The following is a 22324-nucleotide window of genomic DNA, read 5'->3' as shown; positions in this document are numbered from 1 at the left end:
CACTACAATGGTTATTGGTGTGAGTAGGACGGAGCTCAAGAGCAGAATACGACACAAAATGAAGGAAAGGTGGCAAAAGCAATGGGAGGAGGAGAGGAAAGGGCGATGGCTGTACAACATCCAAAGGAAAGCGGGGGAAATGAGAAGTACAGGACGAAACAGGAGAGAGGAGACGATTATATCTCGACTGAGATTTGGACACACTGGCTTAAATAGCACATTATTTTTAATAGGTAAACACTGTACAGGGGAGTGTGACTGCAGTAGGGAACAGGAAACAATAGAACATGTTTTATTGCATTGTCAGAAGTATGATATGGAAAGGAGACAACTGATCAAAAAGCTGGACGAGTGAAGTTGGACTTGTTTGATTTATTTCGCGTGAGCTTTATAAGTGAAAGTTATCAGGCTGTATTTTGGTTTTTTAGGCAGACTCATTTGTTCGGGAGAATTTGAATATTTTATTATATTATATTTTTTATTTATTTATTTATTTATTGTCATTTCGGTCCACACTCCACACTAGTTGGTGGCGGTAATGCACCATTTTGCTGTTTGCCAACCGCCAATAAACCTATACAGAAGAAGAAGATTGGTCGTGTGACCACAAGTTTTAATCAATCAAGTTGTAGATCGACTGCACCTCTGCTGTCCTTTTTTATTCTTTTGGTTGATTTGTAATTTGGTTTTGGCTAGCCCGTCCAGCTGCAAAGGCTGTTATGAATGACTGAGAGTGAGTCTTGTAAAGGCGGACTAACCTCTCTTCTTGTTTTTTCGTTTAATTTGATTGTGCCACTTCCCTTTACAAACCCAGGTTGCAGGTCATGCATAGCGGTGAGACCCGAATTGTTTGCAGTGCATGGCCACAGGTAAATTGCAGTGTCTCTAAAACTGGGTGTAACGGTTTGCAGTGTTATTTGTTAGCACCAGTGACTGCAGGGGTGTCAGACTCCAGGCCTCGAGGGGCGGTGTCCTGCAGGTTTTAGGTATCACCCCGGGTCAGGGTTAGGTTGATTAGTTCATTACCAGGCCTCTGGAGAACTTCAAGACATGTTGATGAGGTCATTTAGCCATGTAAATCAGCTGTGTCTGATCAAGGACACACCTAAAATCTGCAGGACACTGGCCGTCGAGGCCTGGAGTTCGACACCCCTGCTGTAGAGTCATTGATTCGCACCTTTGGTTTGATGGTCTTATGTGCAGCTGGGATATTAGTAGAACGGGGGTGTCCAACTCCAGTCCTCGAGAGCTATCGTCCTTCAGCTTTTAGACTCATCCTTGTTCCGACACACCTCAATCAAATGAATGGCTTGTTATCAGGCCTTTGCCAGATTTGATGGTAGAGGTAATTCAACCATTTGATTCAACTGTGTTGGAGTGAGGATGCATGTAAAAGCTGCAGGACGGTAGCTCTCGAGGACTGGAGTTGGACACCCCAGTAGTAAAATGTTTTGTAAGTCCTGTCTGGGAATGAATGGGGAAATGTATGTTTAACTCATGGAATAAATAAATTATACATTTCTTTGACATTTTATTCAACACATTAGTGCTCTGTTACACAAACAAAAAATATATATCCTCAAGAAGGCGAGAGCATTTTTTAAACTCTATGTAGCGAGTAAAAGCCACCGAGTAACCGCTAACGACCTCTATACTACTTGTGCAAACTTTCAGGCCCAAAGCTCTTACAGGAACGAGCCCAGAATAAACGGGACAAGAGGGTCAATATCAGTCAGATATGTTAAAATTTATTTTAAAAGAACACAAAGGGTTTGCAAAAGGCCTAAAACATCAAAATGGGAAAGGTCACTAACGACCACAAGATAGTCTTATTGGTGCAACCTGCCAGCAATGCAACTATCACCTGCGGGCTTGCTCTCCCTCGGGGGTCCCAGATTCTCACTGCGGTCAAGTGAGCCCTCACTTACGAAGTCGCAGTCAAGCTAGCCGCCCCGCCAGCCGCACCGAAAATGTGGTTGCACTACTCTTACGTATATTACGGTATGGATGAAAACCGGCTTAGAAACGCAGTGTTTTGTGTCCTGACACTATTTTACTTCACAATCCACTCCCATTTTTAGTGTATCTCCACTTTCCCCCCTGTGATCCACAGCCCAAATTACTGTATGATTCAGAGAAAATTAACAATAAAATTTACCCAATTTACTCAACTATACTTTTAATGTCCTCATCTTTGACCTCAGATTACAGGAAAACTGTAAGAGGTGACGCAGATATCTCACTGGATTATGACTCTGGGTGACCCCCACTCTGCACCCTGTGATCCACAGCCAAAATTACTGTACGGATTTTGAGAAAATTCATAGCAAAATCTTCCCATTGTGCTTTACTGTACTCCACATATTAACATCTTTGAGCTCCGATTACAGGAAAATTGTAAGAGGTGACGCAGATATTTCACTGGATTCTGACTCTAGGCTGTCGCCACTCTTCACCCTGTGATCCACAGCCAAAATTACTGTATGGATTTTGAGAAAATTCATGGCAAAATCTTCCCATTATGCTTTACTGTACTCCACATATTGACATCTTTGAGCTCAGATTACAGGAAAACTGTAAGAGGTGACACAGATATTTCACTGGATTCTGACTCTGGGTGACCCCCACTCTGCACCCTGTGATCCACAGCCAAAATTACTGTATGGATTTTGAGAAAATTCATAGCAAAATCTTCCCATTTTGCTTTACTGTACTTTATACATTGACATCTTTGAGCTCCGATTACAGGAAAACTGTAAGAGGTGACACAGATATTTCACTGGATTCTGACTCTGGGGGACCCCCACTCTGCACCCTGTCATCCACAGCCAAAATTACTGTACGGATTTTGAGAAAATTGATAGTAAACTTTGCACAATTTACTGTACTATACTCTATATATTCTCATCTTTAAGCTCAGATTACAGAAAAACTGTAAGAGGTGATGCAGATATTTCACTGGATTATGAATCTAGGTCATCTCCACTCTGCACCCTGTGATCCACAGCCAAAATTACTGTACGGTTTTTGGGAAAATCCATAGTAAATATGCACAATTTACTCTACTGTACTCTATATATTCTCATCTTTGAGCTCAGATTACAGGGAAACTGTAAGAGGTGACGCAGATATTTCACTGGATTCTGACTCTAGGCTGTCGCCACTCTTCACCCTGTGATCCACAGCCAAAATTACTGTACGGTTTTTGAGAAAATTGATAGTAAACTTTGCACAATTTACTCTACTGTACTTTTAATATCCTCGTCTTTAACCTCAGATTACAGGAAAACTGTAAGAGGTGACGCAGATATTTCACTGGATTATGACTCTGGGTGACCCCCACTCTGCACCCTGTGATCCACAGCAAAAATTACTGTACGGATTTTGAGAAAATTGATAGTAAACTTTGCACAATTTACTGTACTATACTCTATATATTCTCATTTTTGAGCTCAGATTACAGGAAAACCATAAGAGGTGACGCAGATATTTCACTGGATTATGAATCTAGGCTGTCGCCACTCTGCACCCTGTGATCCACAGCAAAAATTACTGTATGGATTTTGAGAAAATTCATAGCCAAATCTTCCCATTTTGCTTTACTGTACTCTACATATTGACATCTTTGGCCTCAGATTACAGGAAAACTATAAGAGGTGACGCAGATATCTCACTGTATTCTGACTCTAGGCTGTCGCCACTCTGCACCCTGTGATCCACAGCCAAAATTACTGTACGGATTTTGAGAAAATTGATAGTAAACTTTGCACAATTTACTCTACTGTACTCTATATATTCTCATCTTTGATCTTAGATTACAGGAAAACTGTAAGAGGTGACGCAGATATTTCACTGGATTATGACTCTGGGTGACCCCCACTCTGCATGCTGTGATCCACAGCAAAAATTACTGTATGGATTTTGAGAAAATTCATAGCAAAATCTTCCCATTGTGCTTTACTGTACTCTACATATTGACATCTTTGGCCTCAGATTACAGGAAAACTATAAGAGGTGACGCAGATATCTCACTGTATTCTGACTCTAGGCTGTCGCCACTCTGCACCCTGTGATCCACAGCCAAAATTACTGTACGGATTTTGAGAAAATTGATAGTAAACTTTGCACAATTTACTCTATTATACTTTTAATATCCTCGTCTTTAACCTCAGATTACAGGAAAACTGTAAGAGGTGACGCAGATATTTCACTGGATTATGACTCTGGGTGACCCCCACTCTGCACCCTGTGATCCACAGCAAAAATTACTGTACGGTTTTTGAGAAAATTGATAGTAAACTTTGCACAATTTACTCTACTGTACTCTATATATTGTCATTTTTGAGCTCAGATTACAGGAAAACTATAAGAGGTGACGCAGATATCTCACTGGATTATGACTCTGGGTGACCCCCACTCTGCATGCTGTGATCCACAGCCAAAATTACTGTACAGTTTTTGAGAAAATTGATAGTAAAATCTTCCCATTTTGCTTTACTGTACTCTACATATTGACATCTTTGAGCTCAGATTACAGGAAAACTATAAGAGGTGACGCAGATATTTCACTGGATTCTGAATCTAGGCTGTCGCCACTCTTCACCCTGTCATCCACAGCCAAAATTACTGTACAGTTTTTGAGAAAATTCATGGTAAAATCTTCCCATTGTGCTTTACTGTACTCTACATATTGACATCTTTGAGCTCCGATTACAGGAAAACTATAAGAGGTGACGCAGATATTTCACTGGATTCTGAATCTAGGCCATCTCCACTCTTCACCCTGTGATCCACAGCCAAAATTACTGTACGGTTTTTGAGAAAATTGATAGTAAACTTTGCACAATTTACTCTACTGTACTTTTAATATCCTCGTCTTTAACCTCAGATTACAGGAAAACTGTAAGAGGTGACGCAGATATTTCACTGGATTATGACTCTGGGTGACCCCCACTCTGCACCCTGTGATCCACAGCAAAAATTACTGTATGGATTTTGAGAAAATTCATAGCAAAATCTTCCCATTTTGCTTTACTGTACTCTACATATTGACATCTTTGGCCTCAGATTACAGGAAAACTATAAGAGGTGACGCAGATATCTCACTGTATTCTGACTCTAGTCTGTCGCCACTCTTCACCCTGTGATCCACAGCCAAAATTACTGTACGGATTTTGAGAAAATTGATAGTAAACTTTGCACAATTTACTCTACTGTACTCTATATATTCTCATCTTTGATCTTAGATTACAGGAAAACTGTAAGAGGTGACGCAGATATCTCACTGGATTATGACTCTGGGTGACCCCCACTCTGCACCCTGTGATCCACAGCCAAAATTACTGTACGGATTTCTGATGAAATTAAATCCTATTCCATTACCAAACAAAATGAGTTCATTGAAGTATTTGCTTAACTACAAGAAATGTCTTTCCACACACAATTTAAATTTTTCAAAATGTCATTCACACACCACCTCAAGTATCAACTTCAGTTTTAGACATTATTTATTCAGTGCTTAATCACAACAATAGTCAACTTAAGGCACTTACATAATAAGTTAAACCTTACAATAATACATACAGAGAAAAACCCAACAATCATATGACCCCCTATGAGCAACAGTGGGAAGGAAAAACTCCCTTTTAACAGGAAGAAACCTCCGGCAGAACCAGGCTCAGGGAGGGGCGGCCATCTGCCTCAACCGGTCAGGGTGAGAAATTACATTTCTCAGATTACTGATTTCTCATATTACTACTACACAGTTTAGATACACTCAACAAAAATATAAACGCAACACCTTTGTTACTGCTCCCATTCCCCATGGGATGGACATAGAGACCGAAAATTCATTCCAGATACACAATATAACCATCCCTCCCAAACAGTGGTCACAAATCAGTCCAAATGTGTGGTAGTGGGCACATCTGCTATATTGAGATAATCCATCCCACCTCACAGGTGTGCCACATCAGGATGCTGATCTGACATCATGAGTAGTGCACAGGTGTACCTCAGACTGCCCACAACAAAAGGCCACCCTGGAATGTGCAGTTTTGTCTCACAGCAAAATGCCACAGATGCCACAAGCAATGAGGGAGCGTGCAATTGGCATGCTGACAGCAGGAATGTCAACCAGATCTGTTGCCCGTGCATTGAATGTTCATTTCTCAACCATAAGCCGTCTCCACAGGCGTTTCAGAGAATATGGCAGCACATCCAACCGGCCTCACAACCGCAGACCTCGTGTAACCACACCAGCCCAGGACCTCCACATCCAGCAGGTTCACCTCCAAGATCGTCTGAGACCAGCCACCCAGACAGCTGCTGGAACAATTGGTTTGCACAACCAAACAATTTCTGCACAAACTGTCAGAAACCGTCTCAGGGACGCTCAACTGCATGCCCGTCGTCCTCATCGGGGTCTTGACCTGACTCCAGCTCGTCGCCGTAACAGACTTGTGTGGGCAAATGCTCACATTCGATGGCATCTGGCACGTTGGAGAGGTGTGCGCTTCACGGATGAATCATGGTTCACATTGTTCAGGGCAGATGGCAGCTGAGAATGTCCCAGTTCTTGCATGGCCAGCATACTCACCGGACATGTCACCCATTGAGCATGTTCGGGATGTGTTTGACCGGCGTATACGACAGCGTGTACCAGTTCCCACGAATATCCAACAACCTCGCACAGCCATTGAAGTGGAGTGGACCAACATTCCAAAGGCCACAATTGACAATCTGATAGACTCCATGCGACGATGTGTTGCACTGCATGAGGCAAATGGTGGTCACACCAGATACTGACCGGTTCTGGGTCCCCAGACCCCCAATAGCGCAAAAAACTGCACATTCCAGGGTGGCCTTTTGTTGTGGGCAGTCTGAGGTACACCTGTGCACTACTCATGATGTCAGATCAGTATCCTGATGTGGCACACCTGTGAGGTGGGATGGATTATCTCAATATGGCAGATGTGCCCACTACCACACATTTGGACTGATTTGTGACCACTGTTTGGGAGGGATGGTTATATTGTGTATCTGGAATGAATTTTAGGTCTCTACGTCCATCCCATGGGGAATGGGAGCAGTAACAAAGGTGTTGCGTTTATATTTTTGTTGAGTGTATCTAAACTGTGTAGTAGTAATATGAGAAATCAGTAATCTGAGAAATGTAATTTCTCACCCTGACCGGTTGAGGCAGATGGCCGCCCCTCCCTGAGCCTGGTTCTGCCGGAGGTTTCTTGCTGTTAAAAGGGAGTTTTTCCTTCCCACTGTTGCTCATAGGGGGTCATATGATTGTTGGGTTTTTCTCTGTATGTATTATTGTAAGGTTTAACTTATTATGTAAGTGCCTTAAGTTGACTATTGTTGTGATTAAGCACTGAATAAATAATGTCTAAAACTGAAGTTGATACTTGAGGTGGTGTGTGAATGACATTTTGAAAAATTTAAATTGTGTGTGGAAAGACATTTCTTGTAGTTAAGCAAATACTTCAATGAACTCATTTTGTTTGGTAATGGAATAGGATTTAATTTTATCAGAAATCCGTACAGTAATTTTGGCTGTGGATCACAGGGTGCAGAGTGGGGGTCACCCAGAGTCATAATCCAGTGAGATATCTGCGTCACCTCTTATAGTTTTCCTGTAATCTGAGGTCAAAGATGAGAATATTAAAAGTACAGTAGAGTAAATTGTGCAAAGTTTACTATCAATTTTCTCAAAAACCGTACAGTAATTTTTTCTGTGGATCACAGGGTGAAGAGTGGCGACAGTCTAGAGTCAGAATCCAGTGAAATATCTGTGTCACCTCTTACAGTTTTCCTGTAATCTGAGCTCAAAGATGAGAATATATAGAGTACAGTAGAGTAAATTGTGCAAAGTTTACTATCAATTTTCTCAAAAACCGTACAGTAATTTTGGCTGTGGATCACAGGGTGAAGAGTGGCGACAGCCTAGAGTCAGAATCCAGTGAAATATCTGCGTCACCTCTTATAGTTTTCCTGTAATCGGAGCTCAAAGATGTCAATATGTAGAGTACAGTGAAGCAAAATGGGAAGATTTTAATATCAATTTTCTCAAAATCCGTACAGTAATTTTTGCTGTGGATCACAGGGTGCAGAGTGGAGATGGCCTAGATTCATAATCCAGTGAAATATCTGCGTCACCTCTTATGGTTTTCCTGTAATCTGAGCTCAAAGATGAGAATATATAGAGTATAGTACAGTAAATTGTGCAAAGTTTACTATCAATTTTCTCAAAATCCGTACAGTAATTTTGGCTGTGGATCACAGGGTGCAGAGTGGGGGTCACCCAGAGTCATAATCCAGTGAAATATCTGCGTCACCTCTTACAGTTTTCCTGTAATCTGAGGTTAAAGACGAGGATATTAAAAGTACAGTAGAGTAAATTGTGCAAAGTTTACTATCAATTTTCTCAAAAACCGTACAGTAATTTTGGCTGTGGATCACAGGGTGAAGAGTGGCGACAGCCTAGAGTCAGAATACAGTGAGATATCTGCGTCACCTCTTATAGTTTTCCTGTAATCTGAGGCCAAAGATGTCAATATGTAGAGTACAGTAAAGCAAAATGGGAAGATTTTGCTATCAATTTTCTCAAAATCCATACAGTAATTTTTGCTGTGGATCACAGGGTGCAGAGTGGGGGTCACCCAGAGTCATAATCCAGTGAGATATCTGCGTCACCTCTTACAGTTTTCCTGTAATCTAAGATCAAAGATGAGAATATATAGAGTACAGTAGAGTAAATTGTGCAAAGTTTACTATCAATTTTCTCAAAATCCGTACAGTAATTTTTGCTGTGGATCACAGGGTGCAGAGTGGGGGTCACCCAGAGTCATAATCCAGTGAAATATCTGCGTCACCTCTTACAGTTTTCCTGTAATCTGAGGTTAAAGACGAGGATATTAAAAGTACAGTAGAGTAAATTGTGCAAAGTTTACTATCAATTTTCTCAAAAACCGTACAGTAATTTTGGCTGTGGATCACAGGGTGAAGAGTGGAGATTGCCTAGATTCAGAATCCAGTGAAATATCTGCGTCACCTCTTACAGTTTTCCTGTAATCGGAGCTCAAAGATGTCAATATGTAGAGTACAGTAAAGCAAAATGGGAAGATTTTACCATGAATTTTCTCAAAAACTGTACAGTAATTTTGGCTGTGGATGACAGGGTGAAGAGTGGCGACAGCCTAGATTCAGAATCCAGTGAAATATCTGCGTCACCTCTTATAGTTTTCCTGTAATCTGAGCTCAAAGATGAGAATATATAGAGTACAGTAGAGTAAATTGTGCAAAGTTTACTATCAATTTTCTCAAAAACCGTACAGTAATTGTTGCTGTGGATCACAGGGTGAAGAGTGGCGACAGCCTAGAGTCAGAATCCAGTGAAATATCTGCGTCACCTCTTACAGTTTTCTTGTAATCGGAGCTCAAAGATGTCAATATGTAGAGTACAGTAAAGCAAAATGGGAAGATTTTACTATCAATTTTCTCAAAACTGTACAGTAATTTTGGCTGTGGATGACAGGGTGCAGAGTGGAGATGGCCTAGATTCATAATCCAGTGAAATATCTGCGTCACCTCTTACAGTTTTCCTGTAATCTGAGCTCAAAGATGTCAATATGTAGAGTACAGTGAAGCAAAATGGGAAGATTTTACTATCAATTTTCTCAAAATCCATACAGTAATTTTTGCTGTGGATCACAGGGTGCAGAGTGGAGATGGCCTAGATTCATAATCCAGTGAAATATCTGCGTCACCTCTTATGGTTTTCCTGTAATCTGAGCTCAAAGATGAGAATATATAGAGTATAGTACAGTAAATTGTGCAAAGTTTACTATCAATTTTCTCAAAATCCGTACAGTAATTTTTGCTGTGGATCACAGGGTGCAGAGTGGGGGTCACCCAGAGTCATAATCCAGTGAAATATCTGCGTCACCTCTTACAGTTTTCCTGTAATCTGAGGTTAAAGACGAGGATATTAAAAGTACAGTAGAGTAAATTGTGCAAAGTTTACTATCAATTTTCTCAAAAACCGTACAGTAATTTTGGCTGTGGATCACAGGGTGCAGAGTGGCGACAGCCTAGAGTCAGAATCCAGTGAAATATCTGCGTCACCTCTTATAGTTTTCCTGTAATCTGAGGCCAAAGATGTCAATATGTAGAGTACAGTAAAGCAAAATGGGAAGATTTTGCTATGAATTTTCTCAAAATCCGTACAGTAATTTTTACTGTGGATCACAGGGTGTAGAGTGGGGGTCACCCAGAGTCATAATCCAGTGAGATATCTGCGTCACCTCTTACAGTTTTCCTGTAATCTAAGCTCAAAGATGAGAATATATAGAGTACAGTAGAGTAAATTGTGCAAAGTTTACTATCAATTTTCTCAAAATCCGTACAGTAATTTTGGCTGTGGATCACAGGGTGAAGAGTGGAGATGGCCTAGATTCATAATCCAGTGAAATATCTGCGTCACCTCTTACAGTTTTCCTGTAATCAGAGCTCAAAGATGTCAATATGTAGAGTACAGTAAAGCAAAATGGGAAGATTTTACTATCAATTTTCTCAAAAACTGTACAGTAATTTTGGCTGTGGATGACAGGGTGAAGAGTGGGGGTCACCCAGAGTCATAATCCAGTGAGATATCTGCGTCACCTCTTTCAGTTTTCCTGTAATCTAAGCTCAAAGATGAGAATATATAGAGTACAGTAGAGTAAATTGTGCAAAGTTTACTATCAATTTTCTCAAAATCCGTACAGTAATTTTGGCTGTGGATCACAGGGTGAAGAGTGGAGATGGCCTAGATTCATAATCCAGTGAAATATCTGCGTCACCTCTTACAGTTTTCCTGTAATCGGAGATCAAAGATGTCAATATGTAGAGTACAGTAAAGCACAATGGGAAGATTTTACTATCAATTTTCTCAAAAACTGTACAATAATTTTGGCTGTGGATCACAGCATGCAGAGTGGGGGTCACCCAGAGTCAGAATCCAGTGAGATATCTGCGTCACCTCTTTCAGTTTTCCTGTAATCTGAGCTCAAAGATGAGGACATTAAAAGTATAGTTGAGTAAATTGGGTAAATTTTATTGTTAATTTTCTCTGAATCATACAGTAATTTGGGCTGTGGATCACAGGGGGGAAAGTGGAGATTAACCAAAACTGGGAGTGGATTGTGAAGTAAAATAGTGTCAGGACAGAAAACACTGCGTTTCTAAGCCAGTCGGCACCTATACCGTAATATGCGTAAGAGTAGTGCAACAACATTTTAGGTGCGGCTGGTGGGGCGGCTAGCTTGACTGCGACTTCGTAAGTGAGGGCTCACTTGACCGCAGTAGATTCTCGTTGCTTTAAAAGAAACAAATCCACCCCAAATAAATACGAGCCCAACAGAACACTTATCGCATGCTGTTGAGTATTGCAGCATCGACAGCGATCAACTCGAAGGAAAATGACGACGGAGGCAAAAATGTCCTTAATATTTTGGGAACTTTATTCCTCATCAACACGCGGCAAAACTTTTCTCATGGGTGCCATTTTCGTTGTGGTATACTTTTTTTTTTCTTAGGGGCGTGATGACGCAGCATCCGTGCTCTTACAATGAAACAGTGCCTCCTTGTGGTGGCAACTAAAATACTGTCTCTGTTAAACCACAGTAACCATAATGCAGTTAAACACTGTACAACATGAGTACACACAATGAATATCTTAACACATGCACTAAGTGTTTTAGTTCAGGCAATAATCGGTGGCACTAAAATCACTCTTAATAAAACGTATTCACTGCAAATCCACACGGAGCACCTCTAAAAGACCTAATTCCCCTAAGGTAAGAGCCTAGCTCAGGGATTGCACATTGCCCGACTAATATTGCACCAGCCCAGTAGAAATAAAAACAAACCCGGCATAAAAAACAGTTTTAAAAGGTGACCCTACTAAAACCAAAAACGCAACAAAAAGGAGGAGGAGGAAAAAACAGTGACAAATTCACATGTGCAGCCTGTCCTCCAGCAGACAACTGTGTTTGCTGCACACCTGGCTTGTCTTCTAAAATCTCTACTCGAACCTCTGCTGTAGAGGTTTAAAACAACCGTTTGTGTAGAAGACAATTAAAACTTCTCAGGCTCTTCACCTACTCATACAACCATTGTTCACAGCCCTCGTCAGTGCAAATGACAGAAGAAGAGCACCTGCTGCCCGTGTTGCCAACTCCTCAGTAAGGAAAATCGCTATTGGCTGTCCTAAAAGTCGCTAAATGACGTCATCGCCTAATTTGCATAATTGGTCATGCTAATCTAATTGTAACCTATGTTGTTGGAGAGAGAAATAACATCGTGGAAGAGACATAAAGTGAGTAAAAAACGTCCTAAATGCATTTAGAGTTTATTTAGAACTACAAATTAAATTTCTTTTAGCAATTATTGTTTTTTTTTTAATGTCACAATTCCAACCCTGCTCCTTTACCCGGGCTTGGACCGGCAAAAGTAACCCGAAATAGGCACTCTGGTGGAGTTACTTCGTGTGTGTTTATAAGTAGTTTTAAACCTTGTGATCCACAAAACAGCATAAGAGTAAAAGAAGAACTGACTGCGTTATAGCACCCGCTGCTTGTTGAGAGTAAAAGCGATACGAGCTTTCACGTCTTTTTTAGCGACTTTTTTTTTTAGAAAAAAAGTCTGCTCTCTTGGGTCCCCTGGGTCCTAAAGCCTTCACAATTACATCCATTTCTCTCATTGCAAAACTTACTGAGTAAAACGTTTCCAGAAGTGCGTGAATGCAACACTAGGCCATAGAAACCAGAGGTTCAGTGTACCTTAGCAACCATGGAGGACGAGCTTTCCTTGATCGAGGAAAATGACGAGGTCACGCAAGAACAGAAGGAACTCATTTACAAACGGATCGAAGAACTAAAGTAATGACAGTTCATATTTATTAAACTAAAAATAACTCCGTCCTATCGGCTGTAACCCTACAACTGACTTTATTTAACTTATTCCGTATAACCCACCAAAGTTACTTGCTAATGCTCTGCTAATGGTCTGTAATTTCAGTTAAATGTTACTAAAATACAACTTTTCGTCTATTAACCATTAGCTAGAAAGGTTTAGGGTGAGCTGTTCCACCCTCTACATAATGTTTTTTCTAATTAATTTTTCTTAAAGTAAGCGGTTACTTCTCCGAGCATTTTTAAGTGATTTTTAAAAAAAATTATTTATTTTGCCTGCTTTTCTTATTCATTCTTCCCCGAGGCATTCCAATGCAGCCCTCCTGGCAGAGAATGACATGTTTGAAAGCTTCATTTGCCGCCTGGATCCACAAGACCTGCTATCCCAGGCTGGGGGAGAAGGTGCCGGGGCAACACGAAGCTTGAAGCTGGGGGCTGGGGTAAGTACCATAAAGGTTTATTAAATAACCTTGAATGCAAATCCTTACTTGCCATTATAGGTCTCTTCCTAAAAGTAAAGACTGCAGATTAATGCTTCACACTCAACACATATCTACACACAGCACACTTTATTTGTCAGAACTTGTGAATTAGATAGACAGTGAAGGACAAAGTCCTTTTTATGGCTGTCCCAGCTGCAGTGTAATGTTTTTATAGTTTTAGGTAATGTCAATTTATTTACTGTTTGAGACAGGCCAAAATAAAGCAGATCTTATTGCATCAACTCTTTCCAGCCAATAATTGTTTGACTGAAAACATTTGCATTCTCTTTCTTGAACAAAACATCATAGGATACTATTTTGAGTTTTTGTGCCTTCAGGGCGTTGGATGGAGGCAAAAGTCCAGGTCCAACATATCGGACCGTTTTCAGCCGCTCACTTTAGAACAAAAACTGTGCGTAGCACAAAGAGAAGTAAGAGAAACACAACAGGACCGGGAGAAACTCAAACTGAAATCTGAAAAAAACAAGGACAACTACAAGGTTACAACACACACACGCAAAAAATAAAACACAATATATAGAAACACTGACTCAGGTACATTTATTCATGAAACATACTTGTCTTTTCAGGCCTCTATGAAGGAAGCAGAATTACGTCTGGCTGATGTCAGGAAGGCGAAGAACGATTTTGAGCGTAGACTGGTCAAACCTACGAAGGACAACACGCTAGAAATGAAAGAGCCAGAAAAGGTGCTCCAGTACATTGAAGACAAGTTAAAGGTAACAAAACTTGTCTTTTTAACAAAACAGTGACATCAACATGTGCACAGCAGTATTTGAATAGATTGTTCCAGGTTAGAGGTATGCACATTTCCAAAGGCCAGAGACTTTTTACCCTTTTAAAGTCATATTATTAATTTTACCCAAGTATTTTATATAAAGTCAATAAAATTACTAAGATTATTAAGATGGGTTAGCTTCTAAAGATTGAAGCAAGCAGCGTAAAGAACTTTTTTTCACCCTTGTTAGTTATCCGCTTTCTTCAGTCCTGTTTATAACCTCCCTTTCACCTCATTTGTTCTGTTCAAACGTATGTACAGGTCACCCAGCTGGAGACCTTAAATGTAAAGAATCAGGCACTAAAGCTCCACGAGAAGAAGCTCCTGCAACAGCTGCAGCAGAAAAAAGAGATGGGGAAAGCTGAGTATGAGGTAGAGAATGAAAGCAAATGTGTTGCTGTCAAGAGATTGTGTAGGTTGTAGGTTAGACTGTTACACGAGAGGACAGAAAATCAATGTACAGTCTGCTTTCTGCTGCCAAAGTTTGTCAGTGTCTTACATGTTTGTAACCATTTATATACTTGCTCATTTTGCTAGTGTGTAAATGCAAAGTTCTGTGTATTGCATCTAGGAATTTTTTCAGGAGTATGACGAGCCAAGACCCGACAAAAACCTGGATGAACTTCAGATCAACAGTTTGAAGGTTCAGCGTGTTCTCAGCTCACACAAGGTAACTCGCTGGAAATTTGTCAGATGGTGTTCTTGGCGTTATTTCCAGTATAACTTTCAGCTTATCTGTCATATCTGTGTGAGCAGGAAAAGCTGCAGAGTGTGACATTGATGTCGGCAGAGCTGAGCAATGACATCGCCAAAGTGAGGCAGATGCTGGCAAAAATAGAGGAGGAGTTAGAGCATGCTGAGAAGGTTTGTCGAAATTAGTAAAGCTTCAAGAATCTAAAACCCCCAATTTTAATACCTGATCTTTCTCTCCTCAGGAGCATTCAGCGGCTGAAGCCCTTAACCACAAACTCAGACGGCAGCTCAGAGATTATCAGGCTCCTGATATCACTGAGTACATGCATGTCAAAGACAAATACAAGAAGCTTAAGCAGAGCATTCACACTTGGGAGAGAAAGGTTGGGATTGCTGAGGTAAAATGTTATTTTTATTTAGTCTCTCCTCAATAACAATAAAACTGTTGTGCTATAGTATTAAAAACAACACAATCTCTGTTTTAACTAGATGGCCTTCAAGACCCACACTAAAGTGTGGAACAAACAGGTTGGAACTAGCTCCGGGGAACACCAAATCCCAATAAAACTCCCACACATAGCAGCACATAACATGTAGAAAAAAGAAGTTTCCCAAATGACTGATTTGATGACAACAAGAAAACTTTCCATCAATCGTTCTGCGTCTGCTTTGTTTATTATTGTTTGCAATCTTTTAATGCTTTTTGTTAAATGTAAAAACAATGGCTTTCATCCTCATCATATCTGTGTCCCTGAGAGTTACTTATTCAAAATTATGATTGACATTAAAAATTTCCTTTCTTTATTTATGCAAATGTGACTCATTCATTTAAGATTGACAGCCGTTATTGACACAAAAGGGAAACTCGTTCTGTAATGCAGTGTGGTGCCGAGGACCATCTGCAGCTGTGTTAAAAGGCACAGTGACAGGAGAATGAACTGATCATGTCACGGCAGGAAGAAACAGGAACTTCTGGAATAAACAAAGGCAACTCCACACATCAGGGCCCTGCTCTGACTGGTGTTCACAACAAGGACTCGGGACTTTGCTGTGAGGAAATGTGCTAACTACTTAGTTTGTGTGGCCTTTCTGCCTTTTGTTGTGCTCTCACAAGTTTCTGTACTCTCATCTTATTCGGACCATCTATTGCTCAGAAGGTAGTGCAGGTCATTTACTAGCTGCAAGATTAGAGGTTTGATCCCTGGCTCTTGTACTCTGCACATTGAAGTAACCTTTTGCAAGATGCTGTTGTCCCAATGCATCTAACAGAGTGTGAATGTTAGACAGTGTGCGTAGGTTTAGAAAAAAAGCACTTTTATGAATGTATGCGAGATTGGGTGAATGAGGCTTATAGTAAAAATGCATTTTGAGTGTGCAATTAAAGTAGAAAAGTGCTTTGTAAGCATCGATCTATTTACCAATCATCTACTCTTTTTGACTGTTGCAAATCTGAATGACTACAATCTTGAAACTGTACTTTTCTGCTATCCAAACAGAACAAAGAATAGACACACTGGCTGAGAAAGAGGCTCTGTGGGAAACATGACACTAAGCTGGTCCTTGTCCCCATACAGTGAAGGCAATGAGTCTGTTTTCTAATTTAATGAAAGCTTTCACAATTTTTTATTATTCTTGACAAAACCAGTGTATGTTATTCTTTGCAAAACTGGTAATTTTACTGTTCTGGCTCAAACGTCTTTTAGGGGCACTAAAACTTCATCTACACAAGTGTAGTCAATCTATTTAATAAATTGCAGTCAAAGTTCCTCAAAACAAACAAAAACAAAAACACACACAAGGTCAACAAACTATTTCCTTTATTAGAAAGAAATCCTTGAATGAACTCTAAACGTTATGATATTACATGCCATATATACAGTTATATACATAAAAGTGCAATGTCACATTGAGTAAGCTGTTTATTTATGATCAATTCTGCCATATAACTGTTTGGAAAATGGCATAATTTCTTATACACTTCATCATCCTGCACTGCATTTTCTCAAAAACACGGCATCTAATATGCGACCGGGCAGAGTGTCTGAAGTTCCTCTAAAACATTTCCAAAGGCACTTTCACAGAATACAGATGTACATAACACCACAGAGTAGCTTAAAGCCTACAGACGGCATAACTTGAGTCCTACTGTTGCTGATGTTACATAGTGACAAAAACACATTTTTTTATATACACAACTGGCTTCACACTATAGGTGGGACACCTGTATCTCTGGATATTTATTCCACATCATATCTTCTAAGTGATTTCTACCCAGAAACACAACAAATATAACAAAAAGAAGATTACAAAAATAATGAAAGTTAGTAATTCAGAAATTAATTAACCTTTAATTATTTATACATATAATATTTGTCAAGTCAAAGATAGTGTAAACCTGCTGTTAGAGAGCATTGCTTATGCACTGCAACCTAACTACCAAACTCTTTTCTATATGTAACTATGCTAGCCAAACACTCCAATGACATGCACCCGGCTCTGTTATTTCTACAGCACAGAGGTTAAAAAAACAAAAACAAATGGAGACATACAGGGGTGCAGCCACAAAACTGGAAGTCTGGCACATACAATTTTATGAGGCTATTGCATTTTGAAATCATTATATAGGAGCTGACTGACCCACGTAGCCCATTTCTTTCCATGCACTTCTAAGTATCATCCACACAAATCGGTAAATGCGCGAAAAGAGCTTCAATGTCAGTCTGAGAGCAGTATGCAAACATTATTGACAATTCTTTCCCAAATATAAAACAGACTAGAGGACTCAAAGCAAGCTGCTGTTTTCAAACACCTTCGCAAAGAGAAGCACAGGAAGCAGGGGGAACGTATTAGGAGGCTTTTACAACTAACAGTCATCAGGTCCATGGCTACTGGCAGCACAACCACAGGGCGCCACCTTGAGTCTGAACATGAAGGATCAGTATCCGTGCTTTGACTTATAAACTCATGTCTTTGGGTAAATAAAGCCAAACAAGGCATAAAAGGAAGCTATGGCATGTAGTCCACGCAGTGTAACAACATATTTTTCATCATCATTTTCTCCCTAAAGGTTACACAGATGCAAAAGCAAGCACATATCAGACGCATTTCTTCCCACAACCTAAGGTAACGTTGCAGGAATTTATGAACGCATCAAAATGTTCAGACGTAAAAGTCATAAAGCAATAGTGGTTTTATCCAATCATCATCTGTCATTCCAGGCAATATGCTTAAATAAATCTGAGTGAAGCCAGCACAGAGGTGATCTTTGTACTTAACGAAACACAACAGACGGCATGCTTTGCTGAAGAAAGCTGCAGTTTACATGCGAGTGGAAAAAAGCATACTGGTGTCAGTACTACTCATTTATTAACAGAGTACCGTTAATAAATAATCTGTAAAGGGCTCTTTTGGCTCCTTAAAACTCTTTCTGCCCAGCAAGTCACAGCACCTTTTCTATTAATGAACATCTGATGTATGATCTATGTACTGGTTCGCAACACCTCCGAAGGCCATTCTAGATAAAAGGGAAAGAAAAATCTAATCTGTGGTCACGACAGCTCTCACCACAGGTTCAAGAACTGCATGCACCACATGTTGTTCAGAGTTACAGTTCATTATCATCTGTAAACTAAACTAATGTGTACATTTTCTAAAACTTTCCGGAAGCCTTTGTGATTTGTTGTTTTTAAAATCTTTTTTTTAAAGATATCTGTTATTTAATATTAATATTACCTAAACATATTAACACAAATCTGAGACAACAGACAAATCTGTCTTCACTACAACTCCTACATCAATAACTCAGATCTAATCCTTTTTAAATTCTTGTTTTCAGATTCAAACCATCAAAAAGAAATGTCTCCAATCCAGGGCCAAGTATTTTACACACTCTTAGATATTACTTGTACTCTCTCTGAGAACTGTAAACACTGGTTTCACAGTCTCTTGGGAACTAGATTGAGAGTTTTTGATTTACATTCTCCGATTCCTGCCCTGGAGGTTACATGGTGCAGGACTTATCCAGAGGGTCCTGAGAAGAATTAGCAGGAGGCTGAGGGGCCTGATTTGATTTTGGTAAGACCATGGGCTTGGGCCTCAAAGCGGGGGGTTTGAGCTGCACCCCCATGCGTGGTGCTACCACGGGCTTGAACGTGCTCACAGAATCATTGGAGGAGCTGGTGCTGCGGCGGGTGGGCGGCTCAGTGTTGGCAGTTGACCGCAGCATGACGGCGTGGATGGGGCTGAGGGACTCGCTGGAGCTGGCCGGCGTCGGACCTCCGCCGCTGCTGCCGGAGGTCTGCCGCTGCTCCAGGGTGTCCAACACCACGTCGGGGGCGTGCTTGGCTGAGCTCTGCCGCTCCAGCTCTCGCAGCTCATTCAGAGCAGTGTTCATAGTTTCCTCTATGTCCTGCAGGAGAGGAGAAAATGTGCGTGAGAGAGGATGATAATGACATAGGCAAGACACGAGCAGGAGGGTTAAGATGAAAAAAAGAGAGAAAAAACAAGAAGGCAAGATTGGATGGAGAAATTAAGAGTGAAAAAGACCAGAAACATGCAAAAACATGGAGAACACAGACACAATATAAAAGAAGACCACAAGGAGAGATTTTTTAAGAAAACACCAAGCATGCAGTATACATGCAAAGTTAGTAGACAATATTACTTAATACTGGCTCTTCTCCCTCACCATGTTAATGGCTCTGGATTGCAAATGAGATGCAGAGATGACATGTTCATCTTAGCATGCTCCCAGTAGGCAGACCGACAGCCCAGCACAGTTTAAGGTGCTCTCTGTAACCCTCTGCTTTCTAAACGACAGCCTATAAAAGACTATGGCTCCACTATTATATAATCTTATATGACAGAAGCCATATTAGAATGATGACAAAATTCAAGACTTTGGAATATTTGGCATTTTCCAAAAAATTCAGAATTTATAGGAATATTGTGTGTAGGAGTATACTGTGATCCCTGCCGTCTGCCTGTGAAGCTAGTCTTTTGCGTTTCTTTAGCACAGGGACTAGGTTGCAGCCAGAGGAAGCAGAAGACTGGGACTGACTATGTTTTTACAGGGCAGGGCAGGGCTTTGATGGTGGAGGGAGCTGCGGTCGGGTCGCCGCTCGTCCCGCGCTGACCTGTGCGATGGTCTCCGGATCCAGGGGCTTGCCGCCGTGGTGGTGGTGGTGGTGGTGATGGGCATCGGTAAAGCCTGTGTACTGGCCCGAGGACGTGGAACGTCGAATCGGTGGGCTCTCCATCTTCTTCAGGGACTCGTGACGACTGATATTCGTCAGACTGCTGTGGCCAGCGCGGCGCCGTCGCTCAGGGCTGTCTATGGCAACGTGATTGCGACTTCGCAGCATGTCCCGTGGGCTGAAGTGGCCTAGAACTGGTGAACCCATCTCTGGAGTCCCGCCATGTCCACTATGACTCTGCTGGGAGGTATGCACCATGCAGTGGACATCACTGGGACGGGCAGGTGGCCGTCGAGACGGTGGATCTGATCTTTTCCTGTGTCTGCTGCAATATAAGTGCAGGAAAGAGGAAACAATAGGCAAGCATTAAAAAAAAAGCAGTTTTCCTCACCACTACGTCATCACATTAGCTGTGATTTATTAGTAGTTTAAAGCTTCTAAAAACAGAATTAGATGGGGCATATTAGCTTTTTGAGGGAATCCTTGATGTCAAGCATCGGTTAAGGTTATTCTGGAGAGCAGGTAGAATGGATCTGTTGTTCATCAGAGGATCAAAACAGACTCCTCCAGGGGACGCTGAAGCTGCCTTATCACAGTTAAAACACGGAGACGGAGCTGAGTATGAATGCACTTCTATCACACATAAATCCCTTTACATTAACAGACTGCTCCACGCCAACATCAGTTTCACTGAAGCATTTGTGTTACTCCATAAAAGACCAGTAAAGGAGCGCATCCTCCTTTGTATTGCTCCAACAGGTTCAGCTCTGTTGTGGTTGTCATACTTACGCAGAGTCGAGGGCTGTAACGATTAATCAAAGCAGCTCATCACTTACAGTCAAGCAGCGCAGTGTCTAATTTTATTATCACTTGCTTTTTGAGTTGGTGTTACATTTATGGAAATAGTGACAACTTAAAAGATTAAATTAGTAATACAGCATCTGGATTCTAATGCAGGTCAGGTCAGTTATTAGAGTTAATCATCTTCAGTAATAACTCTTCCTCGGTTGTTTCTCCGAAACAAACGGCTTCAAGTAGAGAGTTTACATCAGCCCTATGAACGAGCTCTCAGACATTATCATTAACATTTCCAGGCAGTTTTATTACTGTGATAAACAAAAAGCAGTAATGAGGATGGACGAGAAGGTGGTGAATATTTTGGTGAATATAATGTGAGCTCTACCTGCAATGCCAGAGTATCAGGTAAATCCAAACAGACCTTTGATTATGTAACACTCTGAAACCCACACACATCTGAATATAAATTTATAAATTCATGCGCATAATAAAAACATATGACTGCACCAATGGCTGCTGTTGAAAGCTCACACACTAAATAATAGAGATCCAGTGGTGGAGTGGTGCAGACACGGTGTCTGGTGAGGAAACAACATTTTTTTTTCCCTTGACTGCACTGACATTTCTTGAATAGCAAAACAACTGCAGCACCTGCTTATAAACTGCAGGTGGAGCAGTCAGCATGTATGTCCTTAATCTTCCTCTGGGACAGCATGTACTACAACAGGCACCGCAACTTACTCTGCAAGCTGTCACCGCATTGACAGCTCACCCTTTGCTTATTATGGCTTCGACTAATAATGTAACAGAAATCACAAGACGCTGTACGTGCCCCTCTTCATTAACACAGAAAAACAGGCCGAGTGAAGGAATTGTTCTGGTCACATCAACATGCTTCTTCTCCACTAAAAGAGGCTCTAACACAGCTGTCTTGTTTACTAATGCTTACTGTGATTACCATAGAAGTCTGTCTGGTGAGCGTGTTATTGACTGAGACCACCAAGAGGGGAAAATATCCAAAGAAAAAAATATCCAGTGGTATAAATGATTCAAAACTTGCTGTTTGAATGGAAAAGTAGATAGTGAGCAGGGGGAGGGTGGAGGGTAGAAGAAAGAGGAGAGAGGTGGGGATCACCTGGGAGCCAATGACAGGAAGAGTGTGACAGATTCTAGTTTAAGGACTTTGAGGACGCTTATTAAGGCTGATGTTAAAAGGATGATTCATTCAGATATGTTCAGCTGCATACCAATACCTGCAGTGGTGTAAATATTGCCTCTAGCATGAATCATCAACATTTCAACAGTGAAGTAGAGGGAGTGAGTATGGCTCTGAATAAAATAGCATGTGTTTGGCCAAAACCCAGTAAGAGATATTTCAAGGTCGCTTATCCT

At 40.9% G+C, this 22324-nt stretch overlaps 2 protein-coding genes across 7 annotated transcripts in view; one reads left to right on the top strand and one right to left on the bottom strand.

The window, feature by feature from the left end:
* The first annotated feature begins 12253 nt into the window (after nucleotides 1-12253).
* cfap263 (cilia and flagella associated protein 263) lies at nucleotides 12254-15716 on the top strand. 2 transcript variants are annotated; one of them, XM_082542597.1, is made up of 9 exons: nucleotides 12254-12370; nucleotides 13270-13405; nucleotides 13786-13947; nucleotides 14038-14187; nucleotides 14508-14618; nucleotides 14818-14916; nucleotides 15003-15110; nucleotides 15182-15337; nucleotides 15429-15716. In XM_082542597.1, exons 2-9 carry the CDS (start codon nucleotides 13304-13306, stop codon nucleotides 15534-15536), a joined length of 996 nt encoding a protein of 331 aa, XP_082398723.1. In that variant the 5' UTR covers nucleotides 12254-12370; nucleotides 13270-13303; the 3' UTR covers nucleotides 15537-15716. The 2 variants fall into 2 exon arrangements, with proteins under 2 accessions (XP_082398723.1, XP_082398722.1); XM_082542596.1 differs by lacking the exon at nucleotides 12254-12370 and adding an exon at nucleotides 12529-12932.
* Nucleotides 15717-16739: 1023 nt separating this feature from the next.
* srgap1a (SLIT-ROBO Rho GTPase activating protein 1a) overlaps nucleotides 16740-22324 on the bottom strand; it is a 77790-nt gene continuing 72205 nt past the window's right edge. For 2 of the 5 annotated variants that reach the window (XM_082539352.1, XM_082539354.1), the window contains exons 21-22: nucleotides 20075-20456; nucleotides 16740-19347 (exon numbers count right to left, since the gene is read on the bottom strand). In XM_082539352.1, coding sequence (XP_082395478.1) covers nucleotides 18940-19347; nucleotides 20075-20456 — 790 coding nt within the window. In that variant the 3' untranslated portion in view covers nucleotides 16740-18939. Of the gene's footprint in view, nucleotides 19348-19998; nucleotides 20460-22324 lie in introns of all 5 variants that reach the window. The other 3 variants (XM_082539351.1, XM_082539353.1, XM_082539355.1) reach the window with 2 other exon arrangements.

This window comes from Aulonocara stuartgranti (genome assembly GCF_965226115.1).
Source record: "Aulonocara stuartgranti genome assembly, chromosome: 7".
Classification (NCBI taxonomy): Eukaryota; Metazoa; Chordata; class Actinopteri; order Cichliformes; family Cichlidae; genus Aulonocara; species Aulonocara stuartgranti.
The sequence above is the reverse complement of the archived record's forward strand: the minus strand, read 5'-3'. Positions and strand labels throughout refer to the sequence as shown.

Coding starts and splice junctions, on each gene's coding strand:
- cfap263 (XM_082542596.1), top strand. CDS start 12,844: ATGGAGGACGAGCTTTCCTTGATCGAGGAAAATGACGAGGTCACGCAA. Junction 12,933..13,269: donor AAACGGATCGAAGAACTAAA/GTAATGACAGTT, acceptor TTCTTCCCCGAG/GCATTCCAATGCAGCCCTCC. Junction 14,619..14,817: donor TGGGGAAAGCTGAGTATGAG/GTAGAGAATGAA, acceptor TATTGCATCTAG/GAATTTTTTCAGGAGTATGA.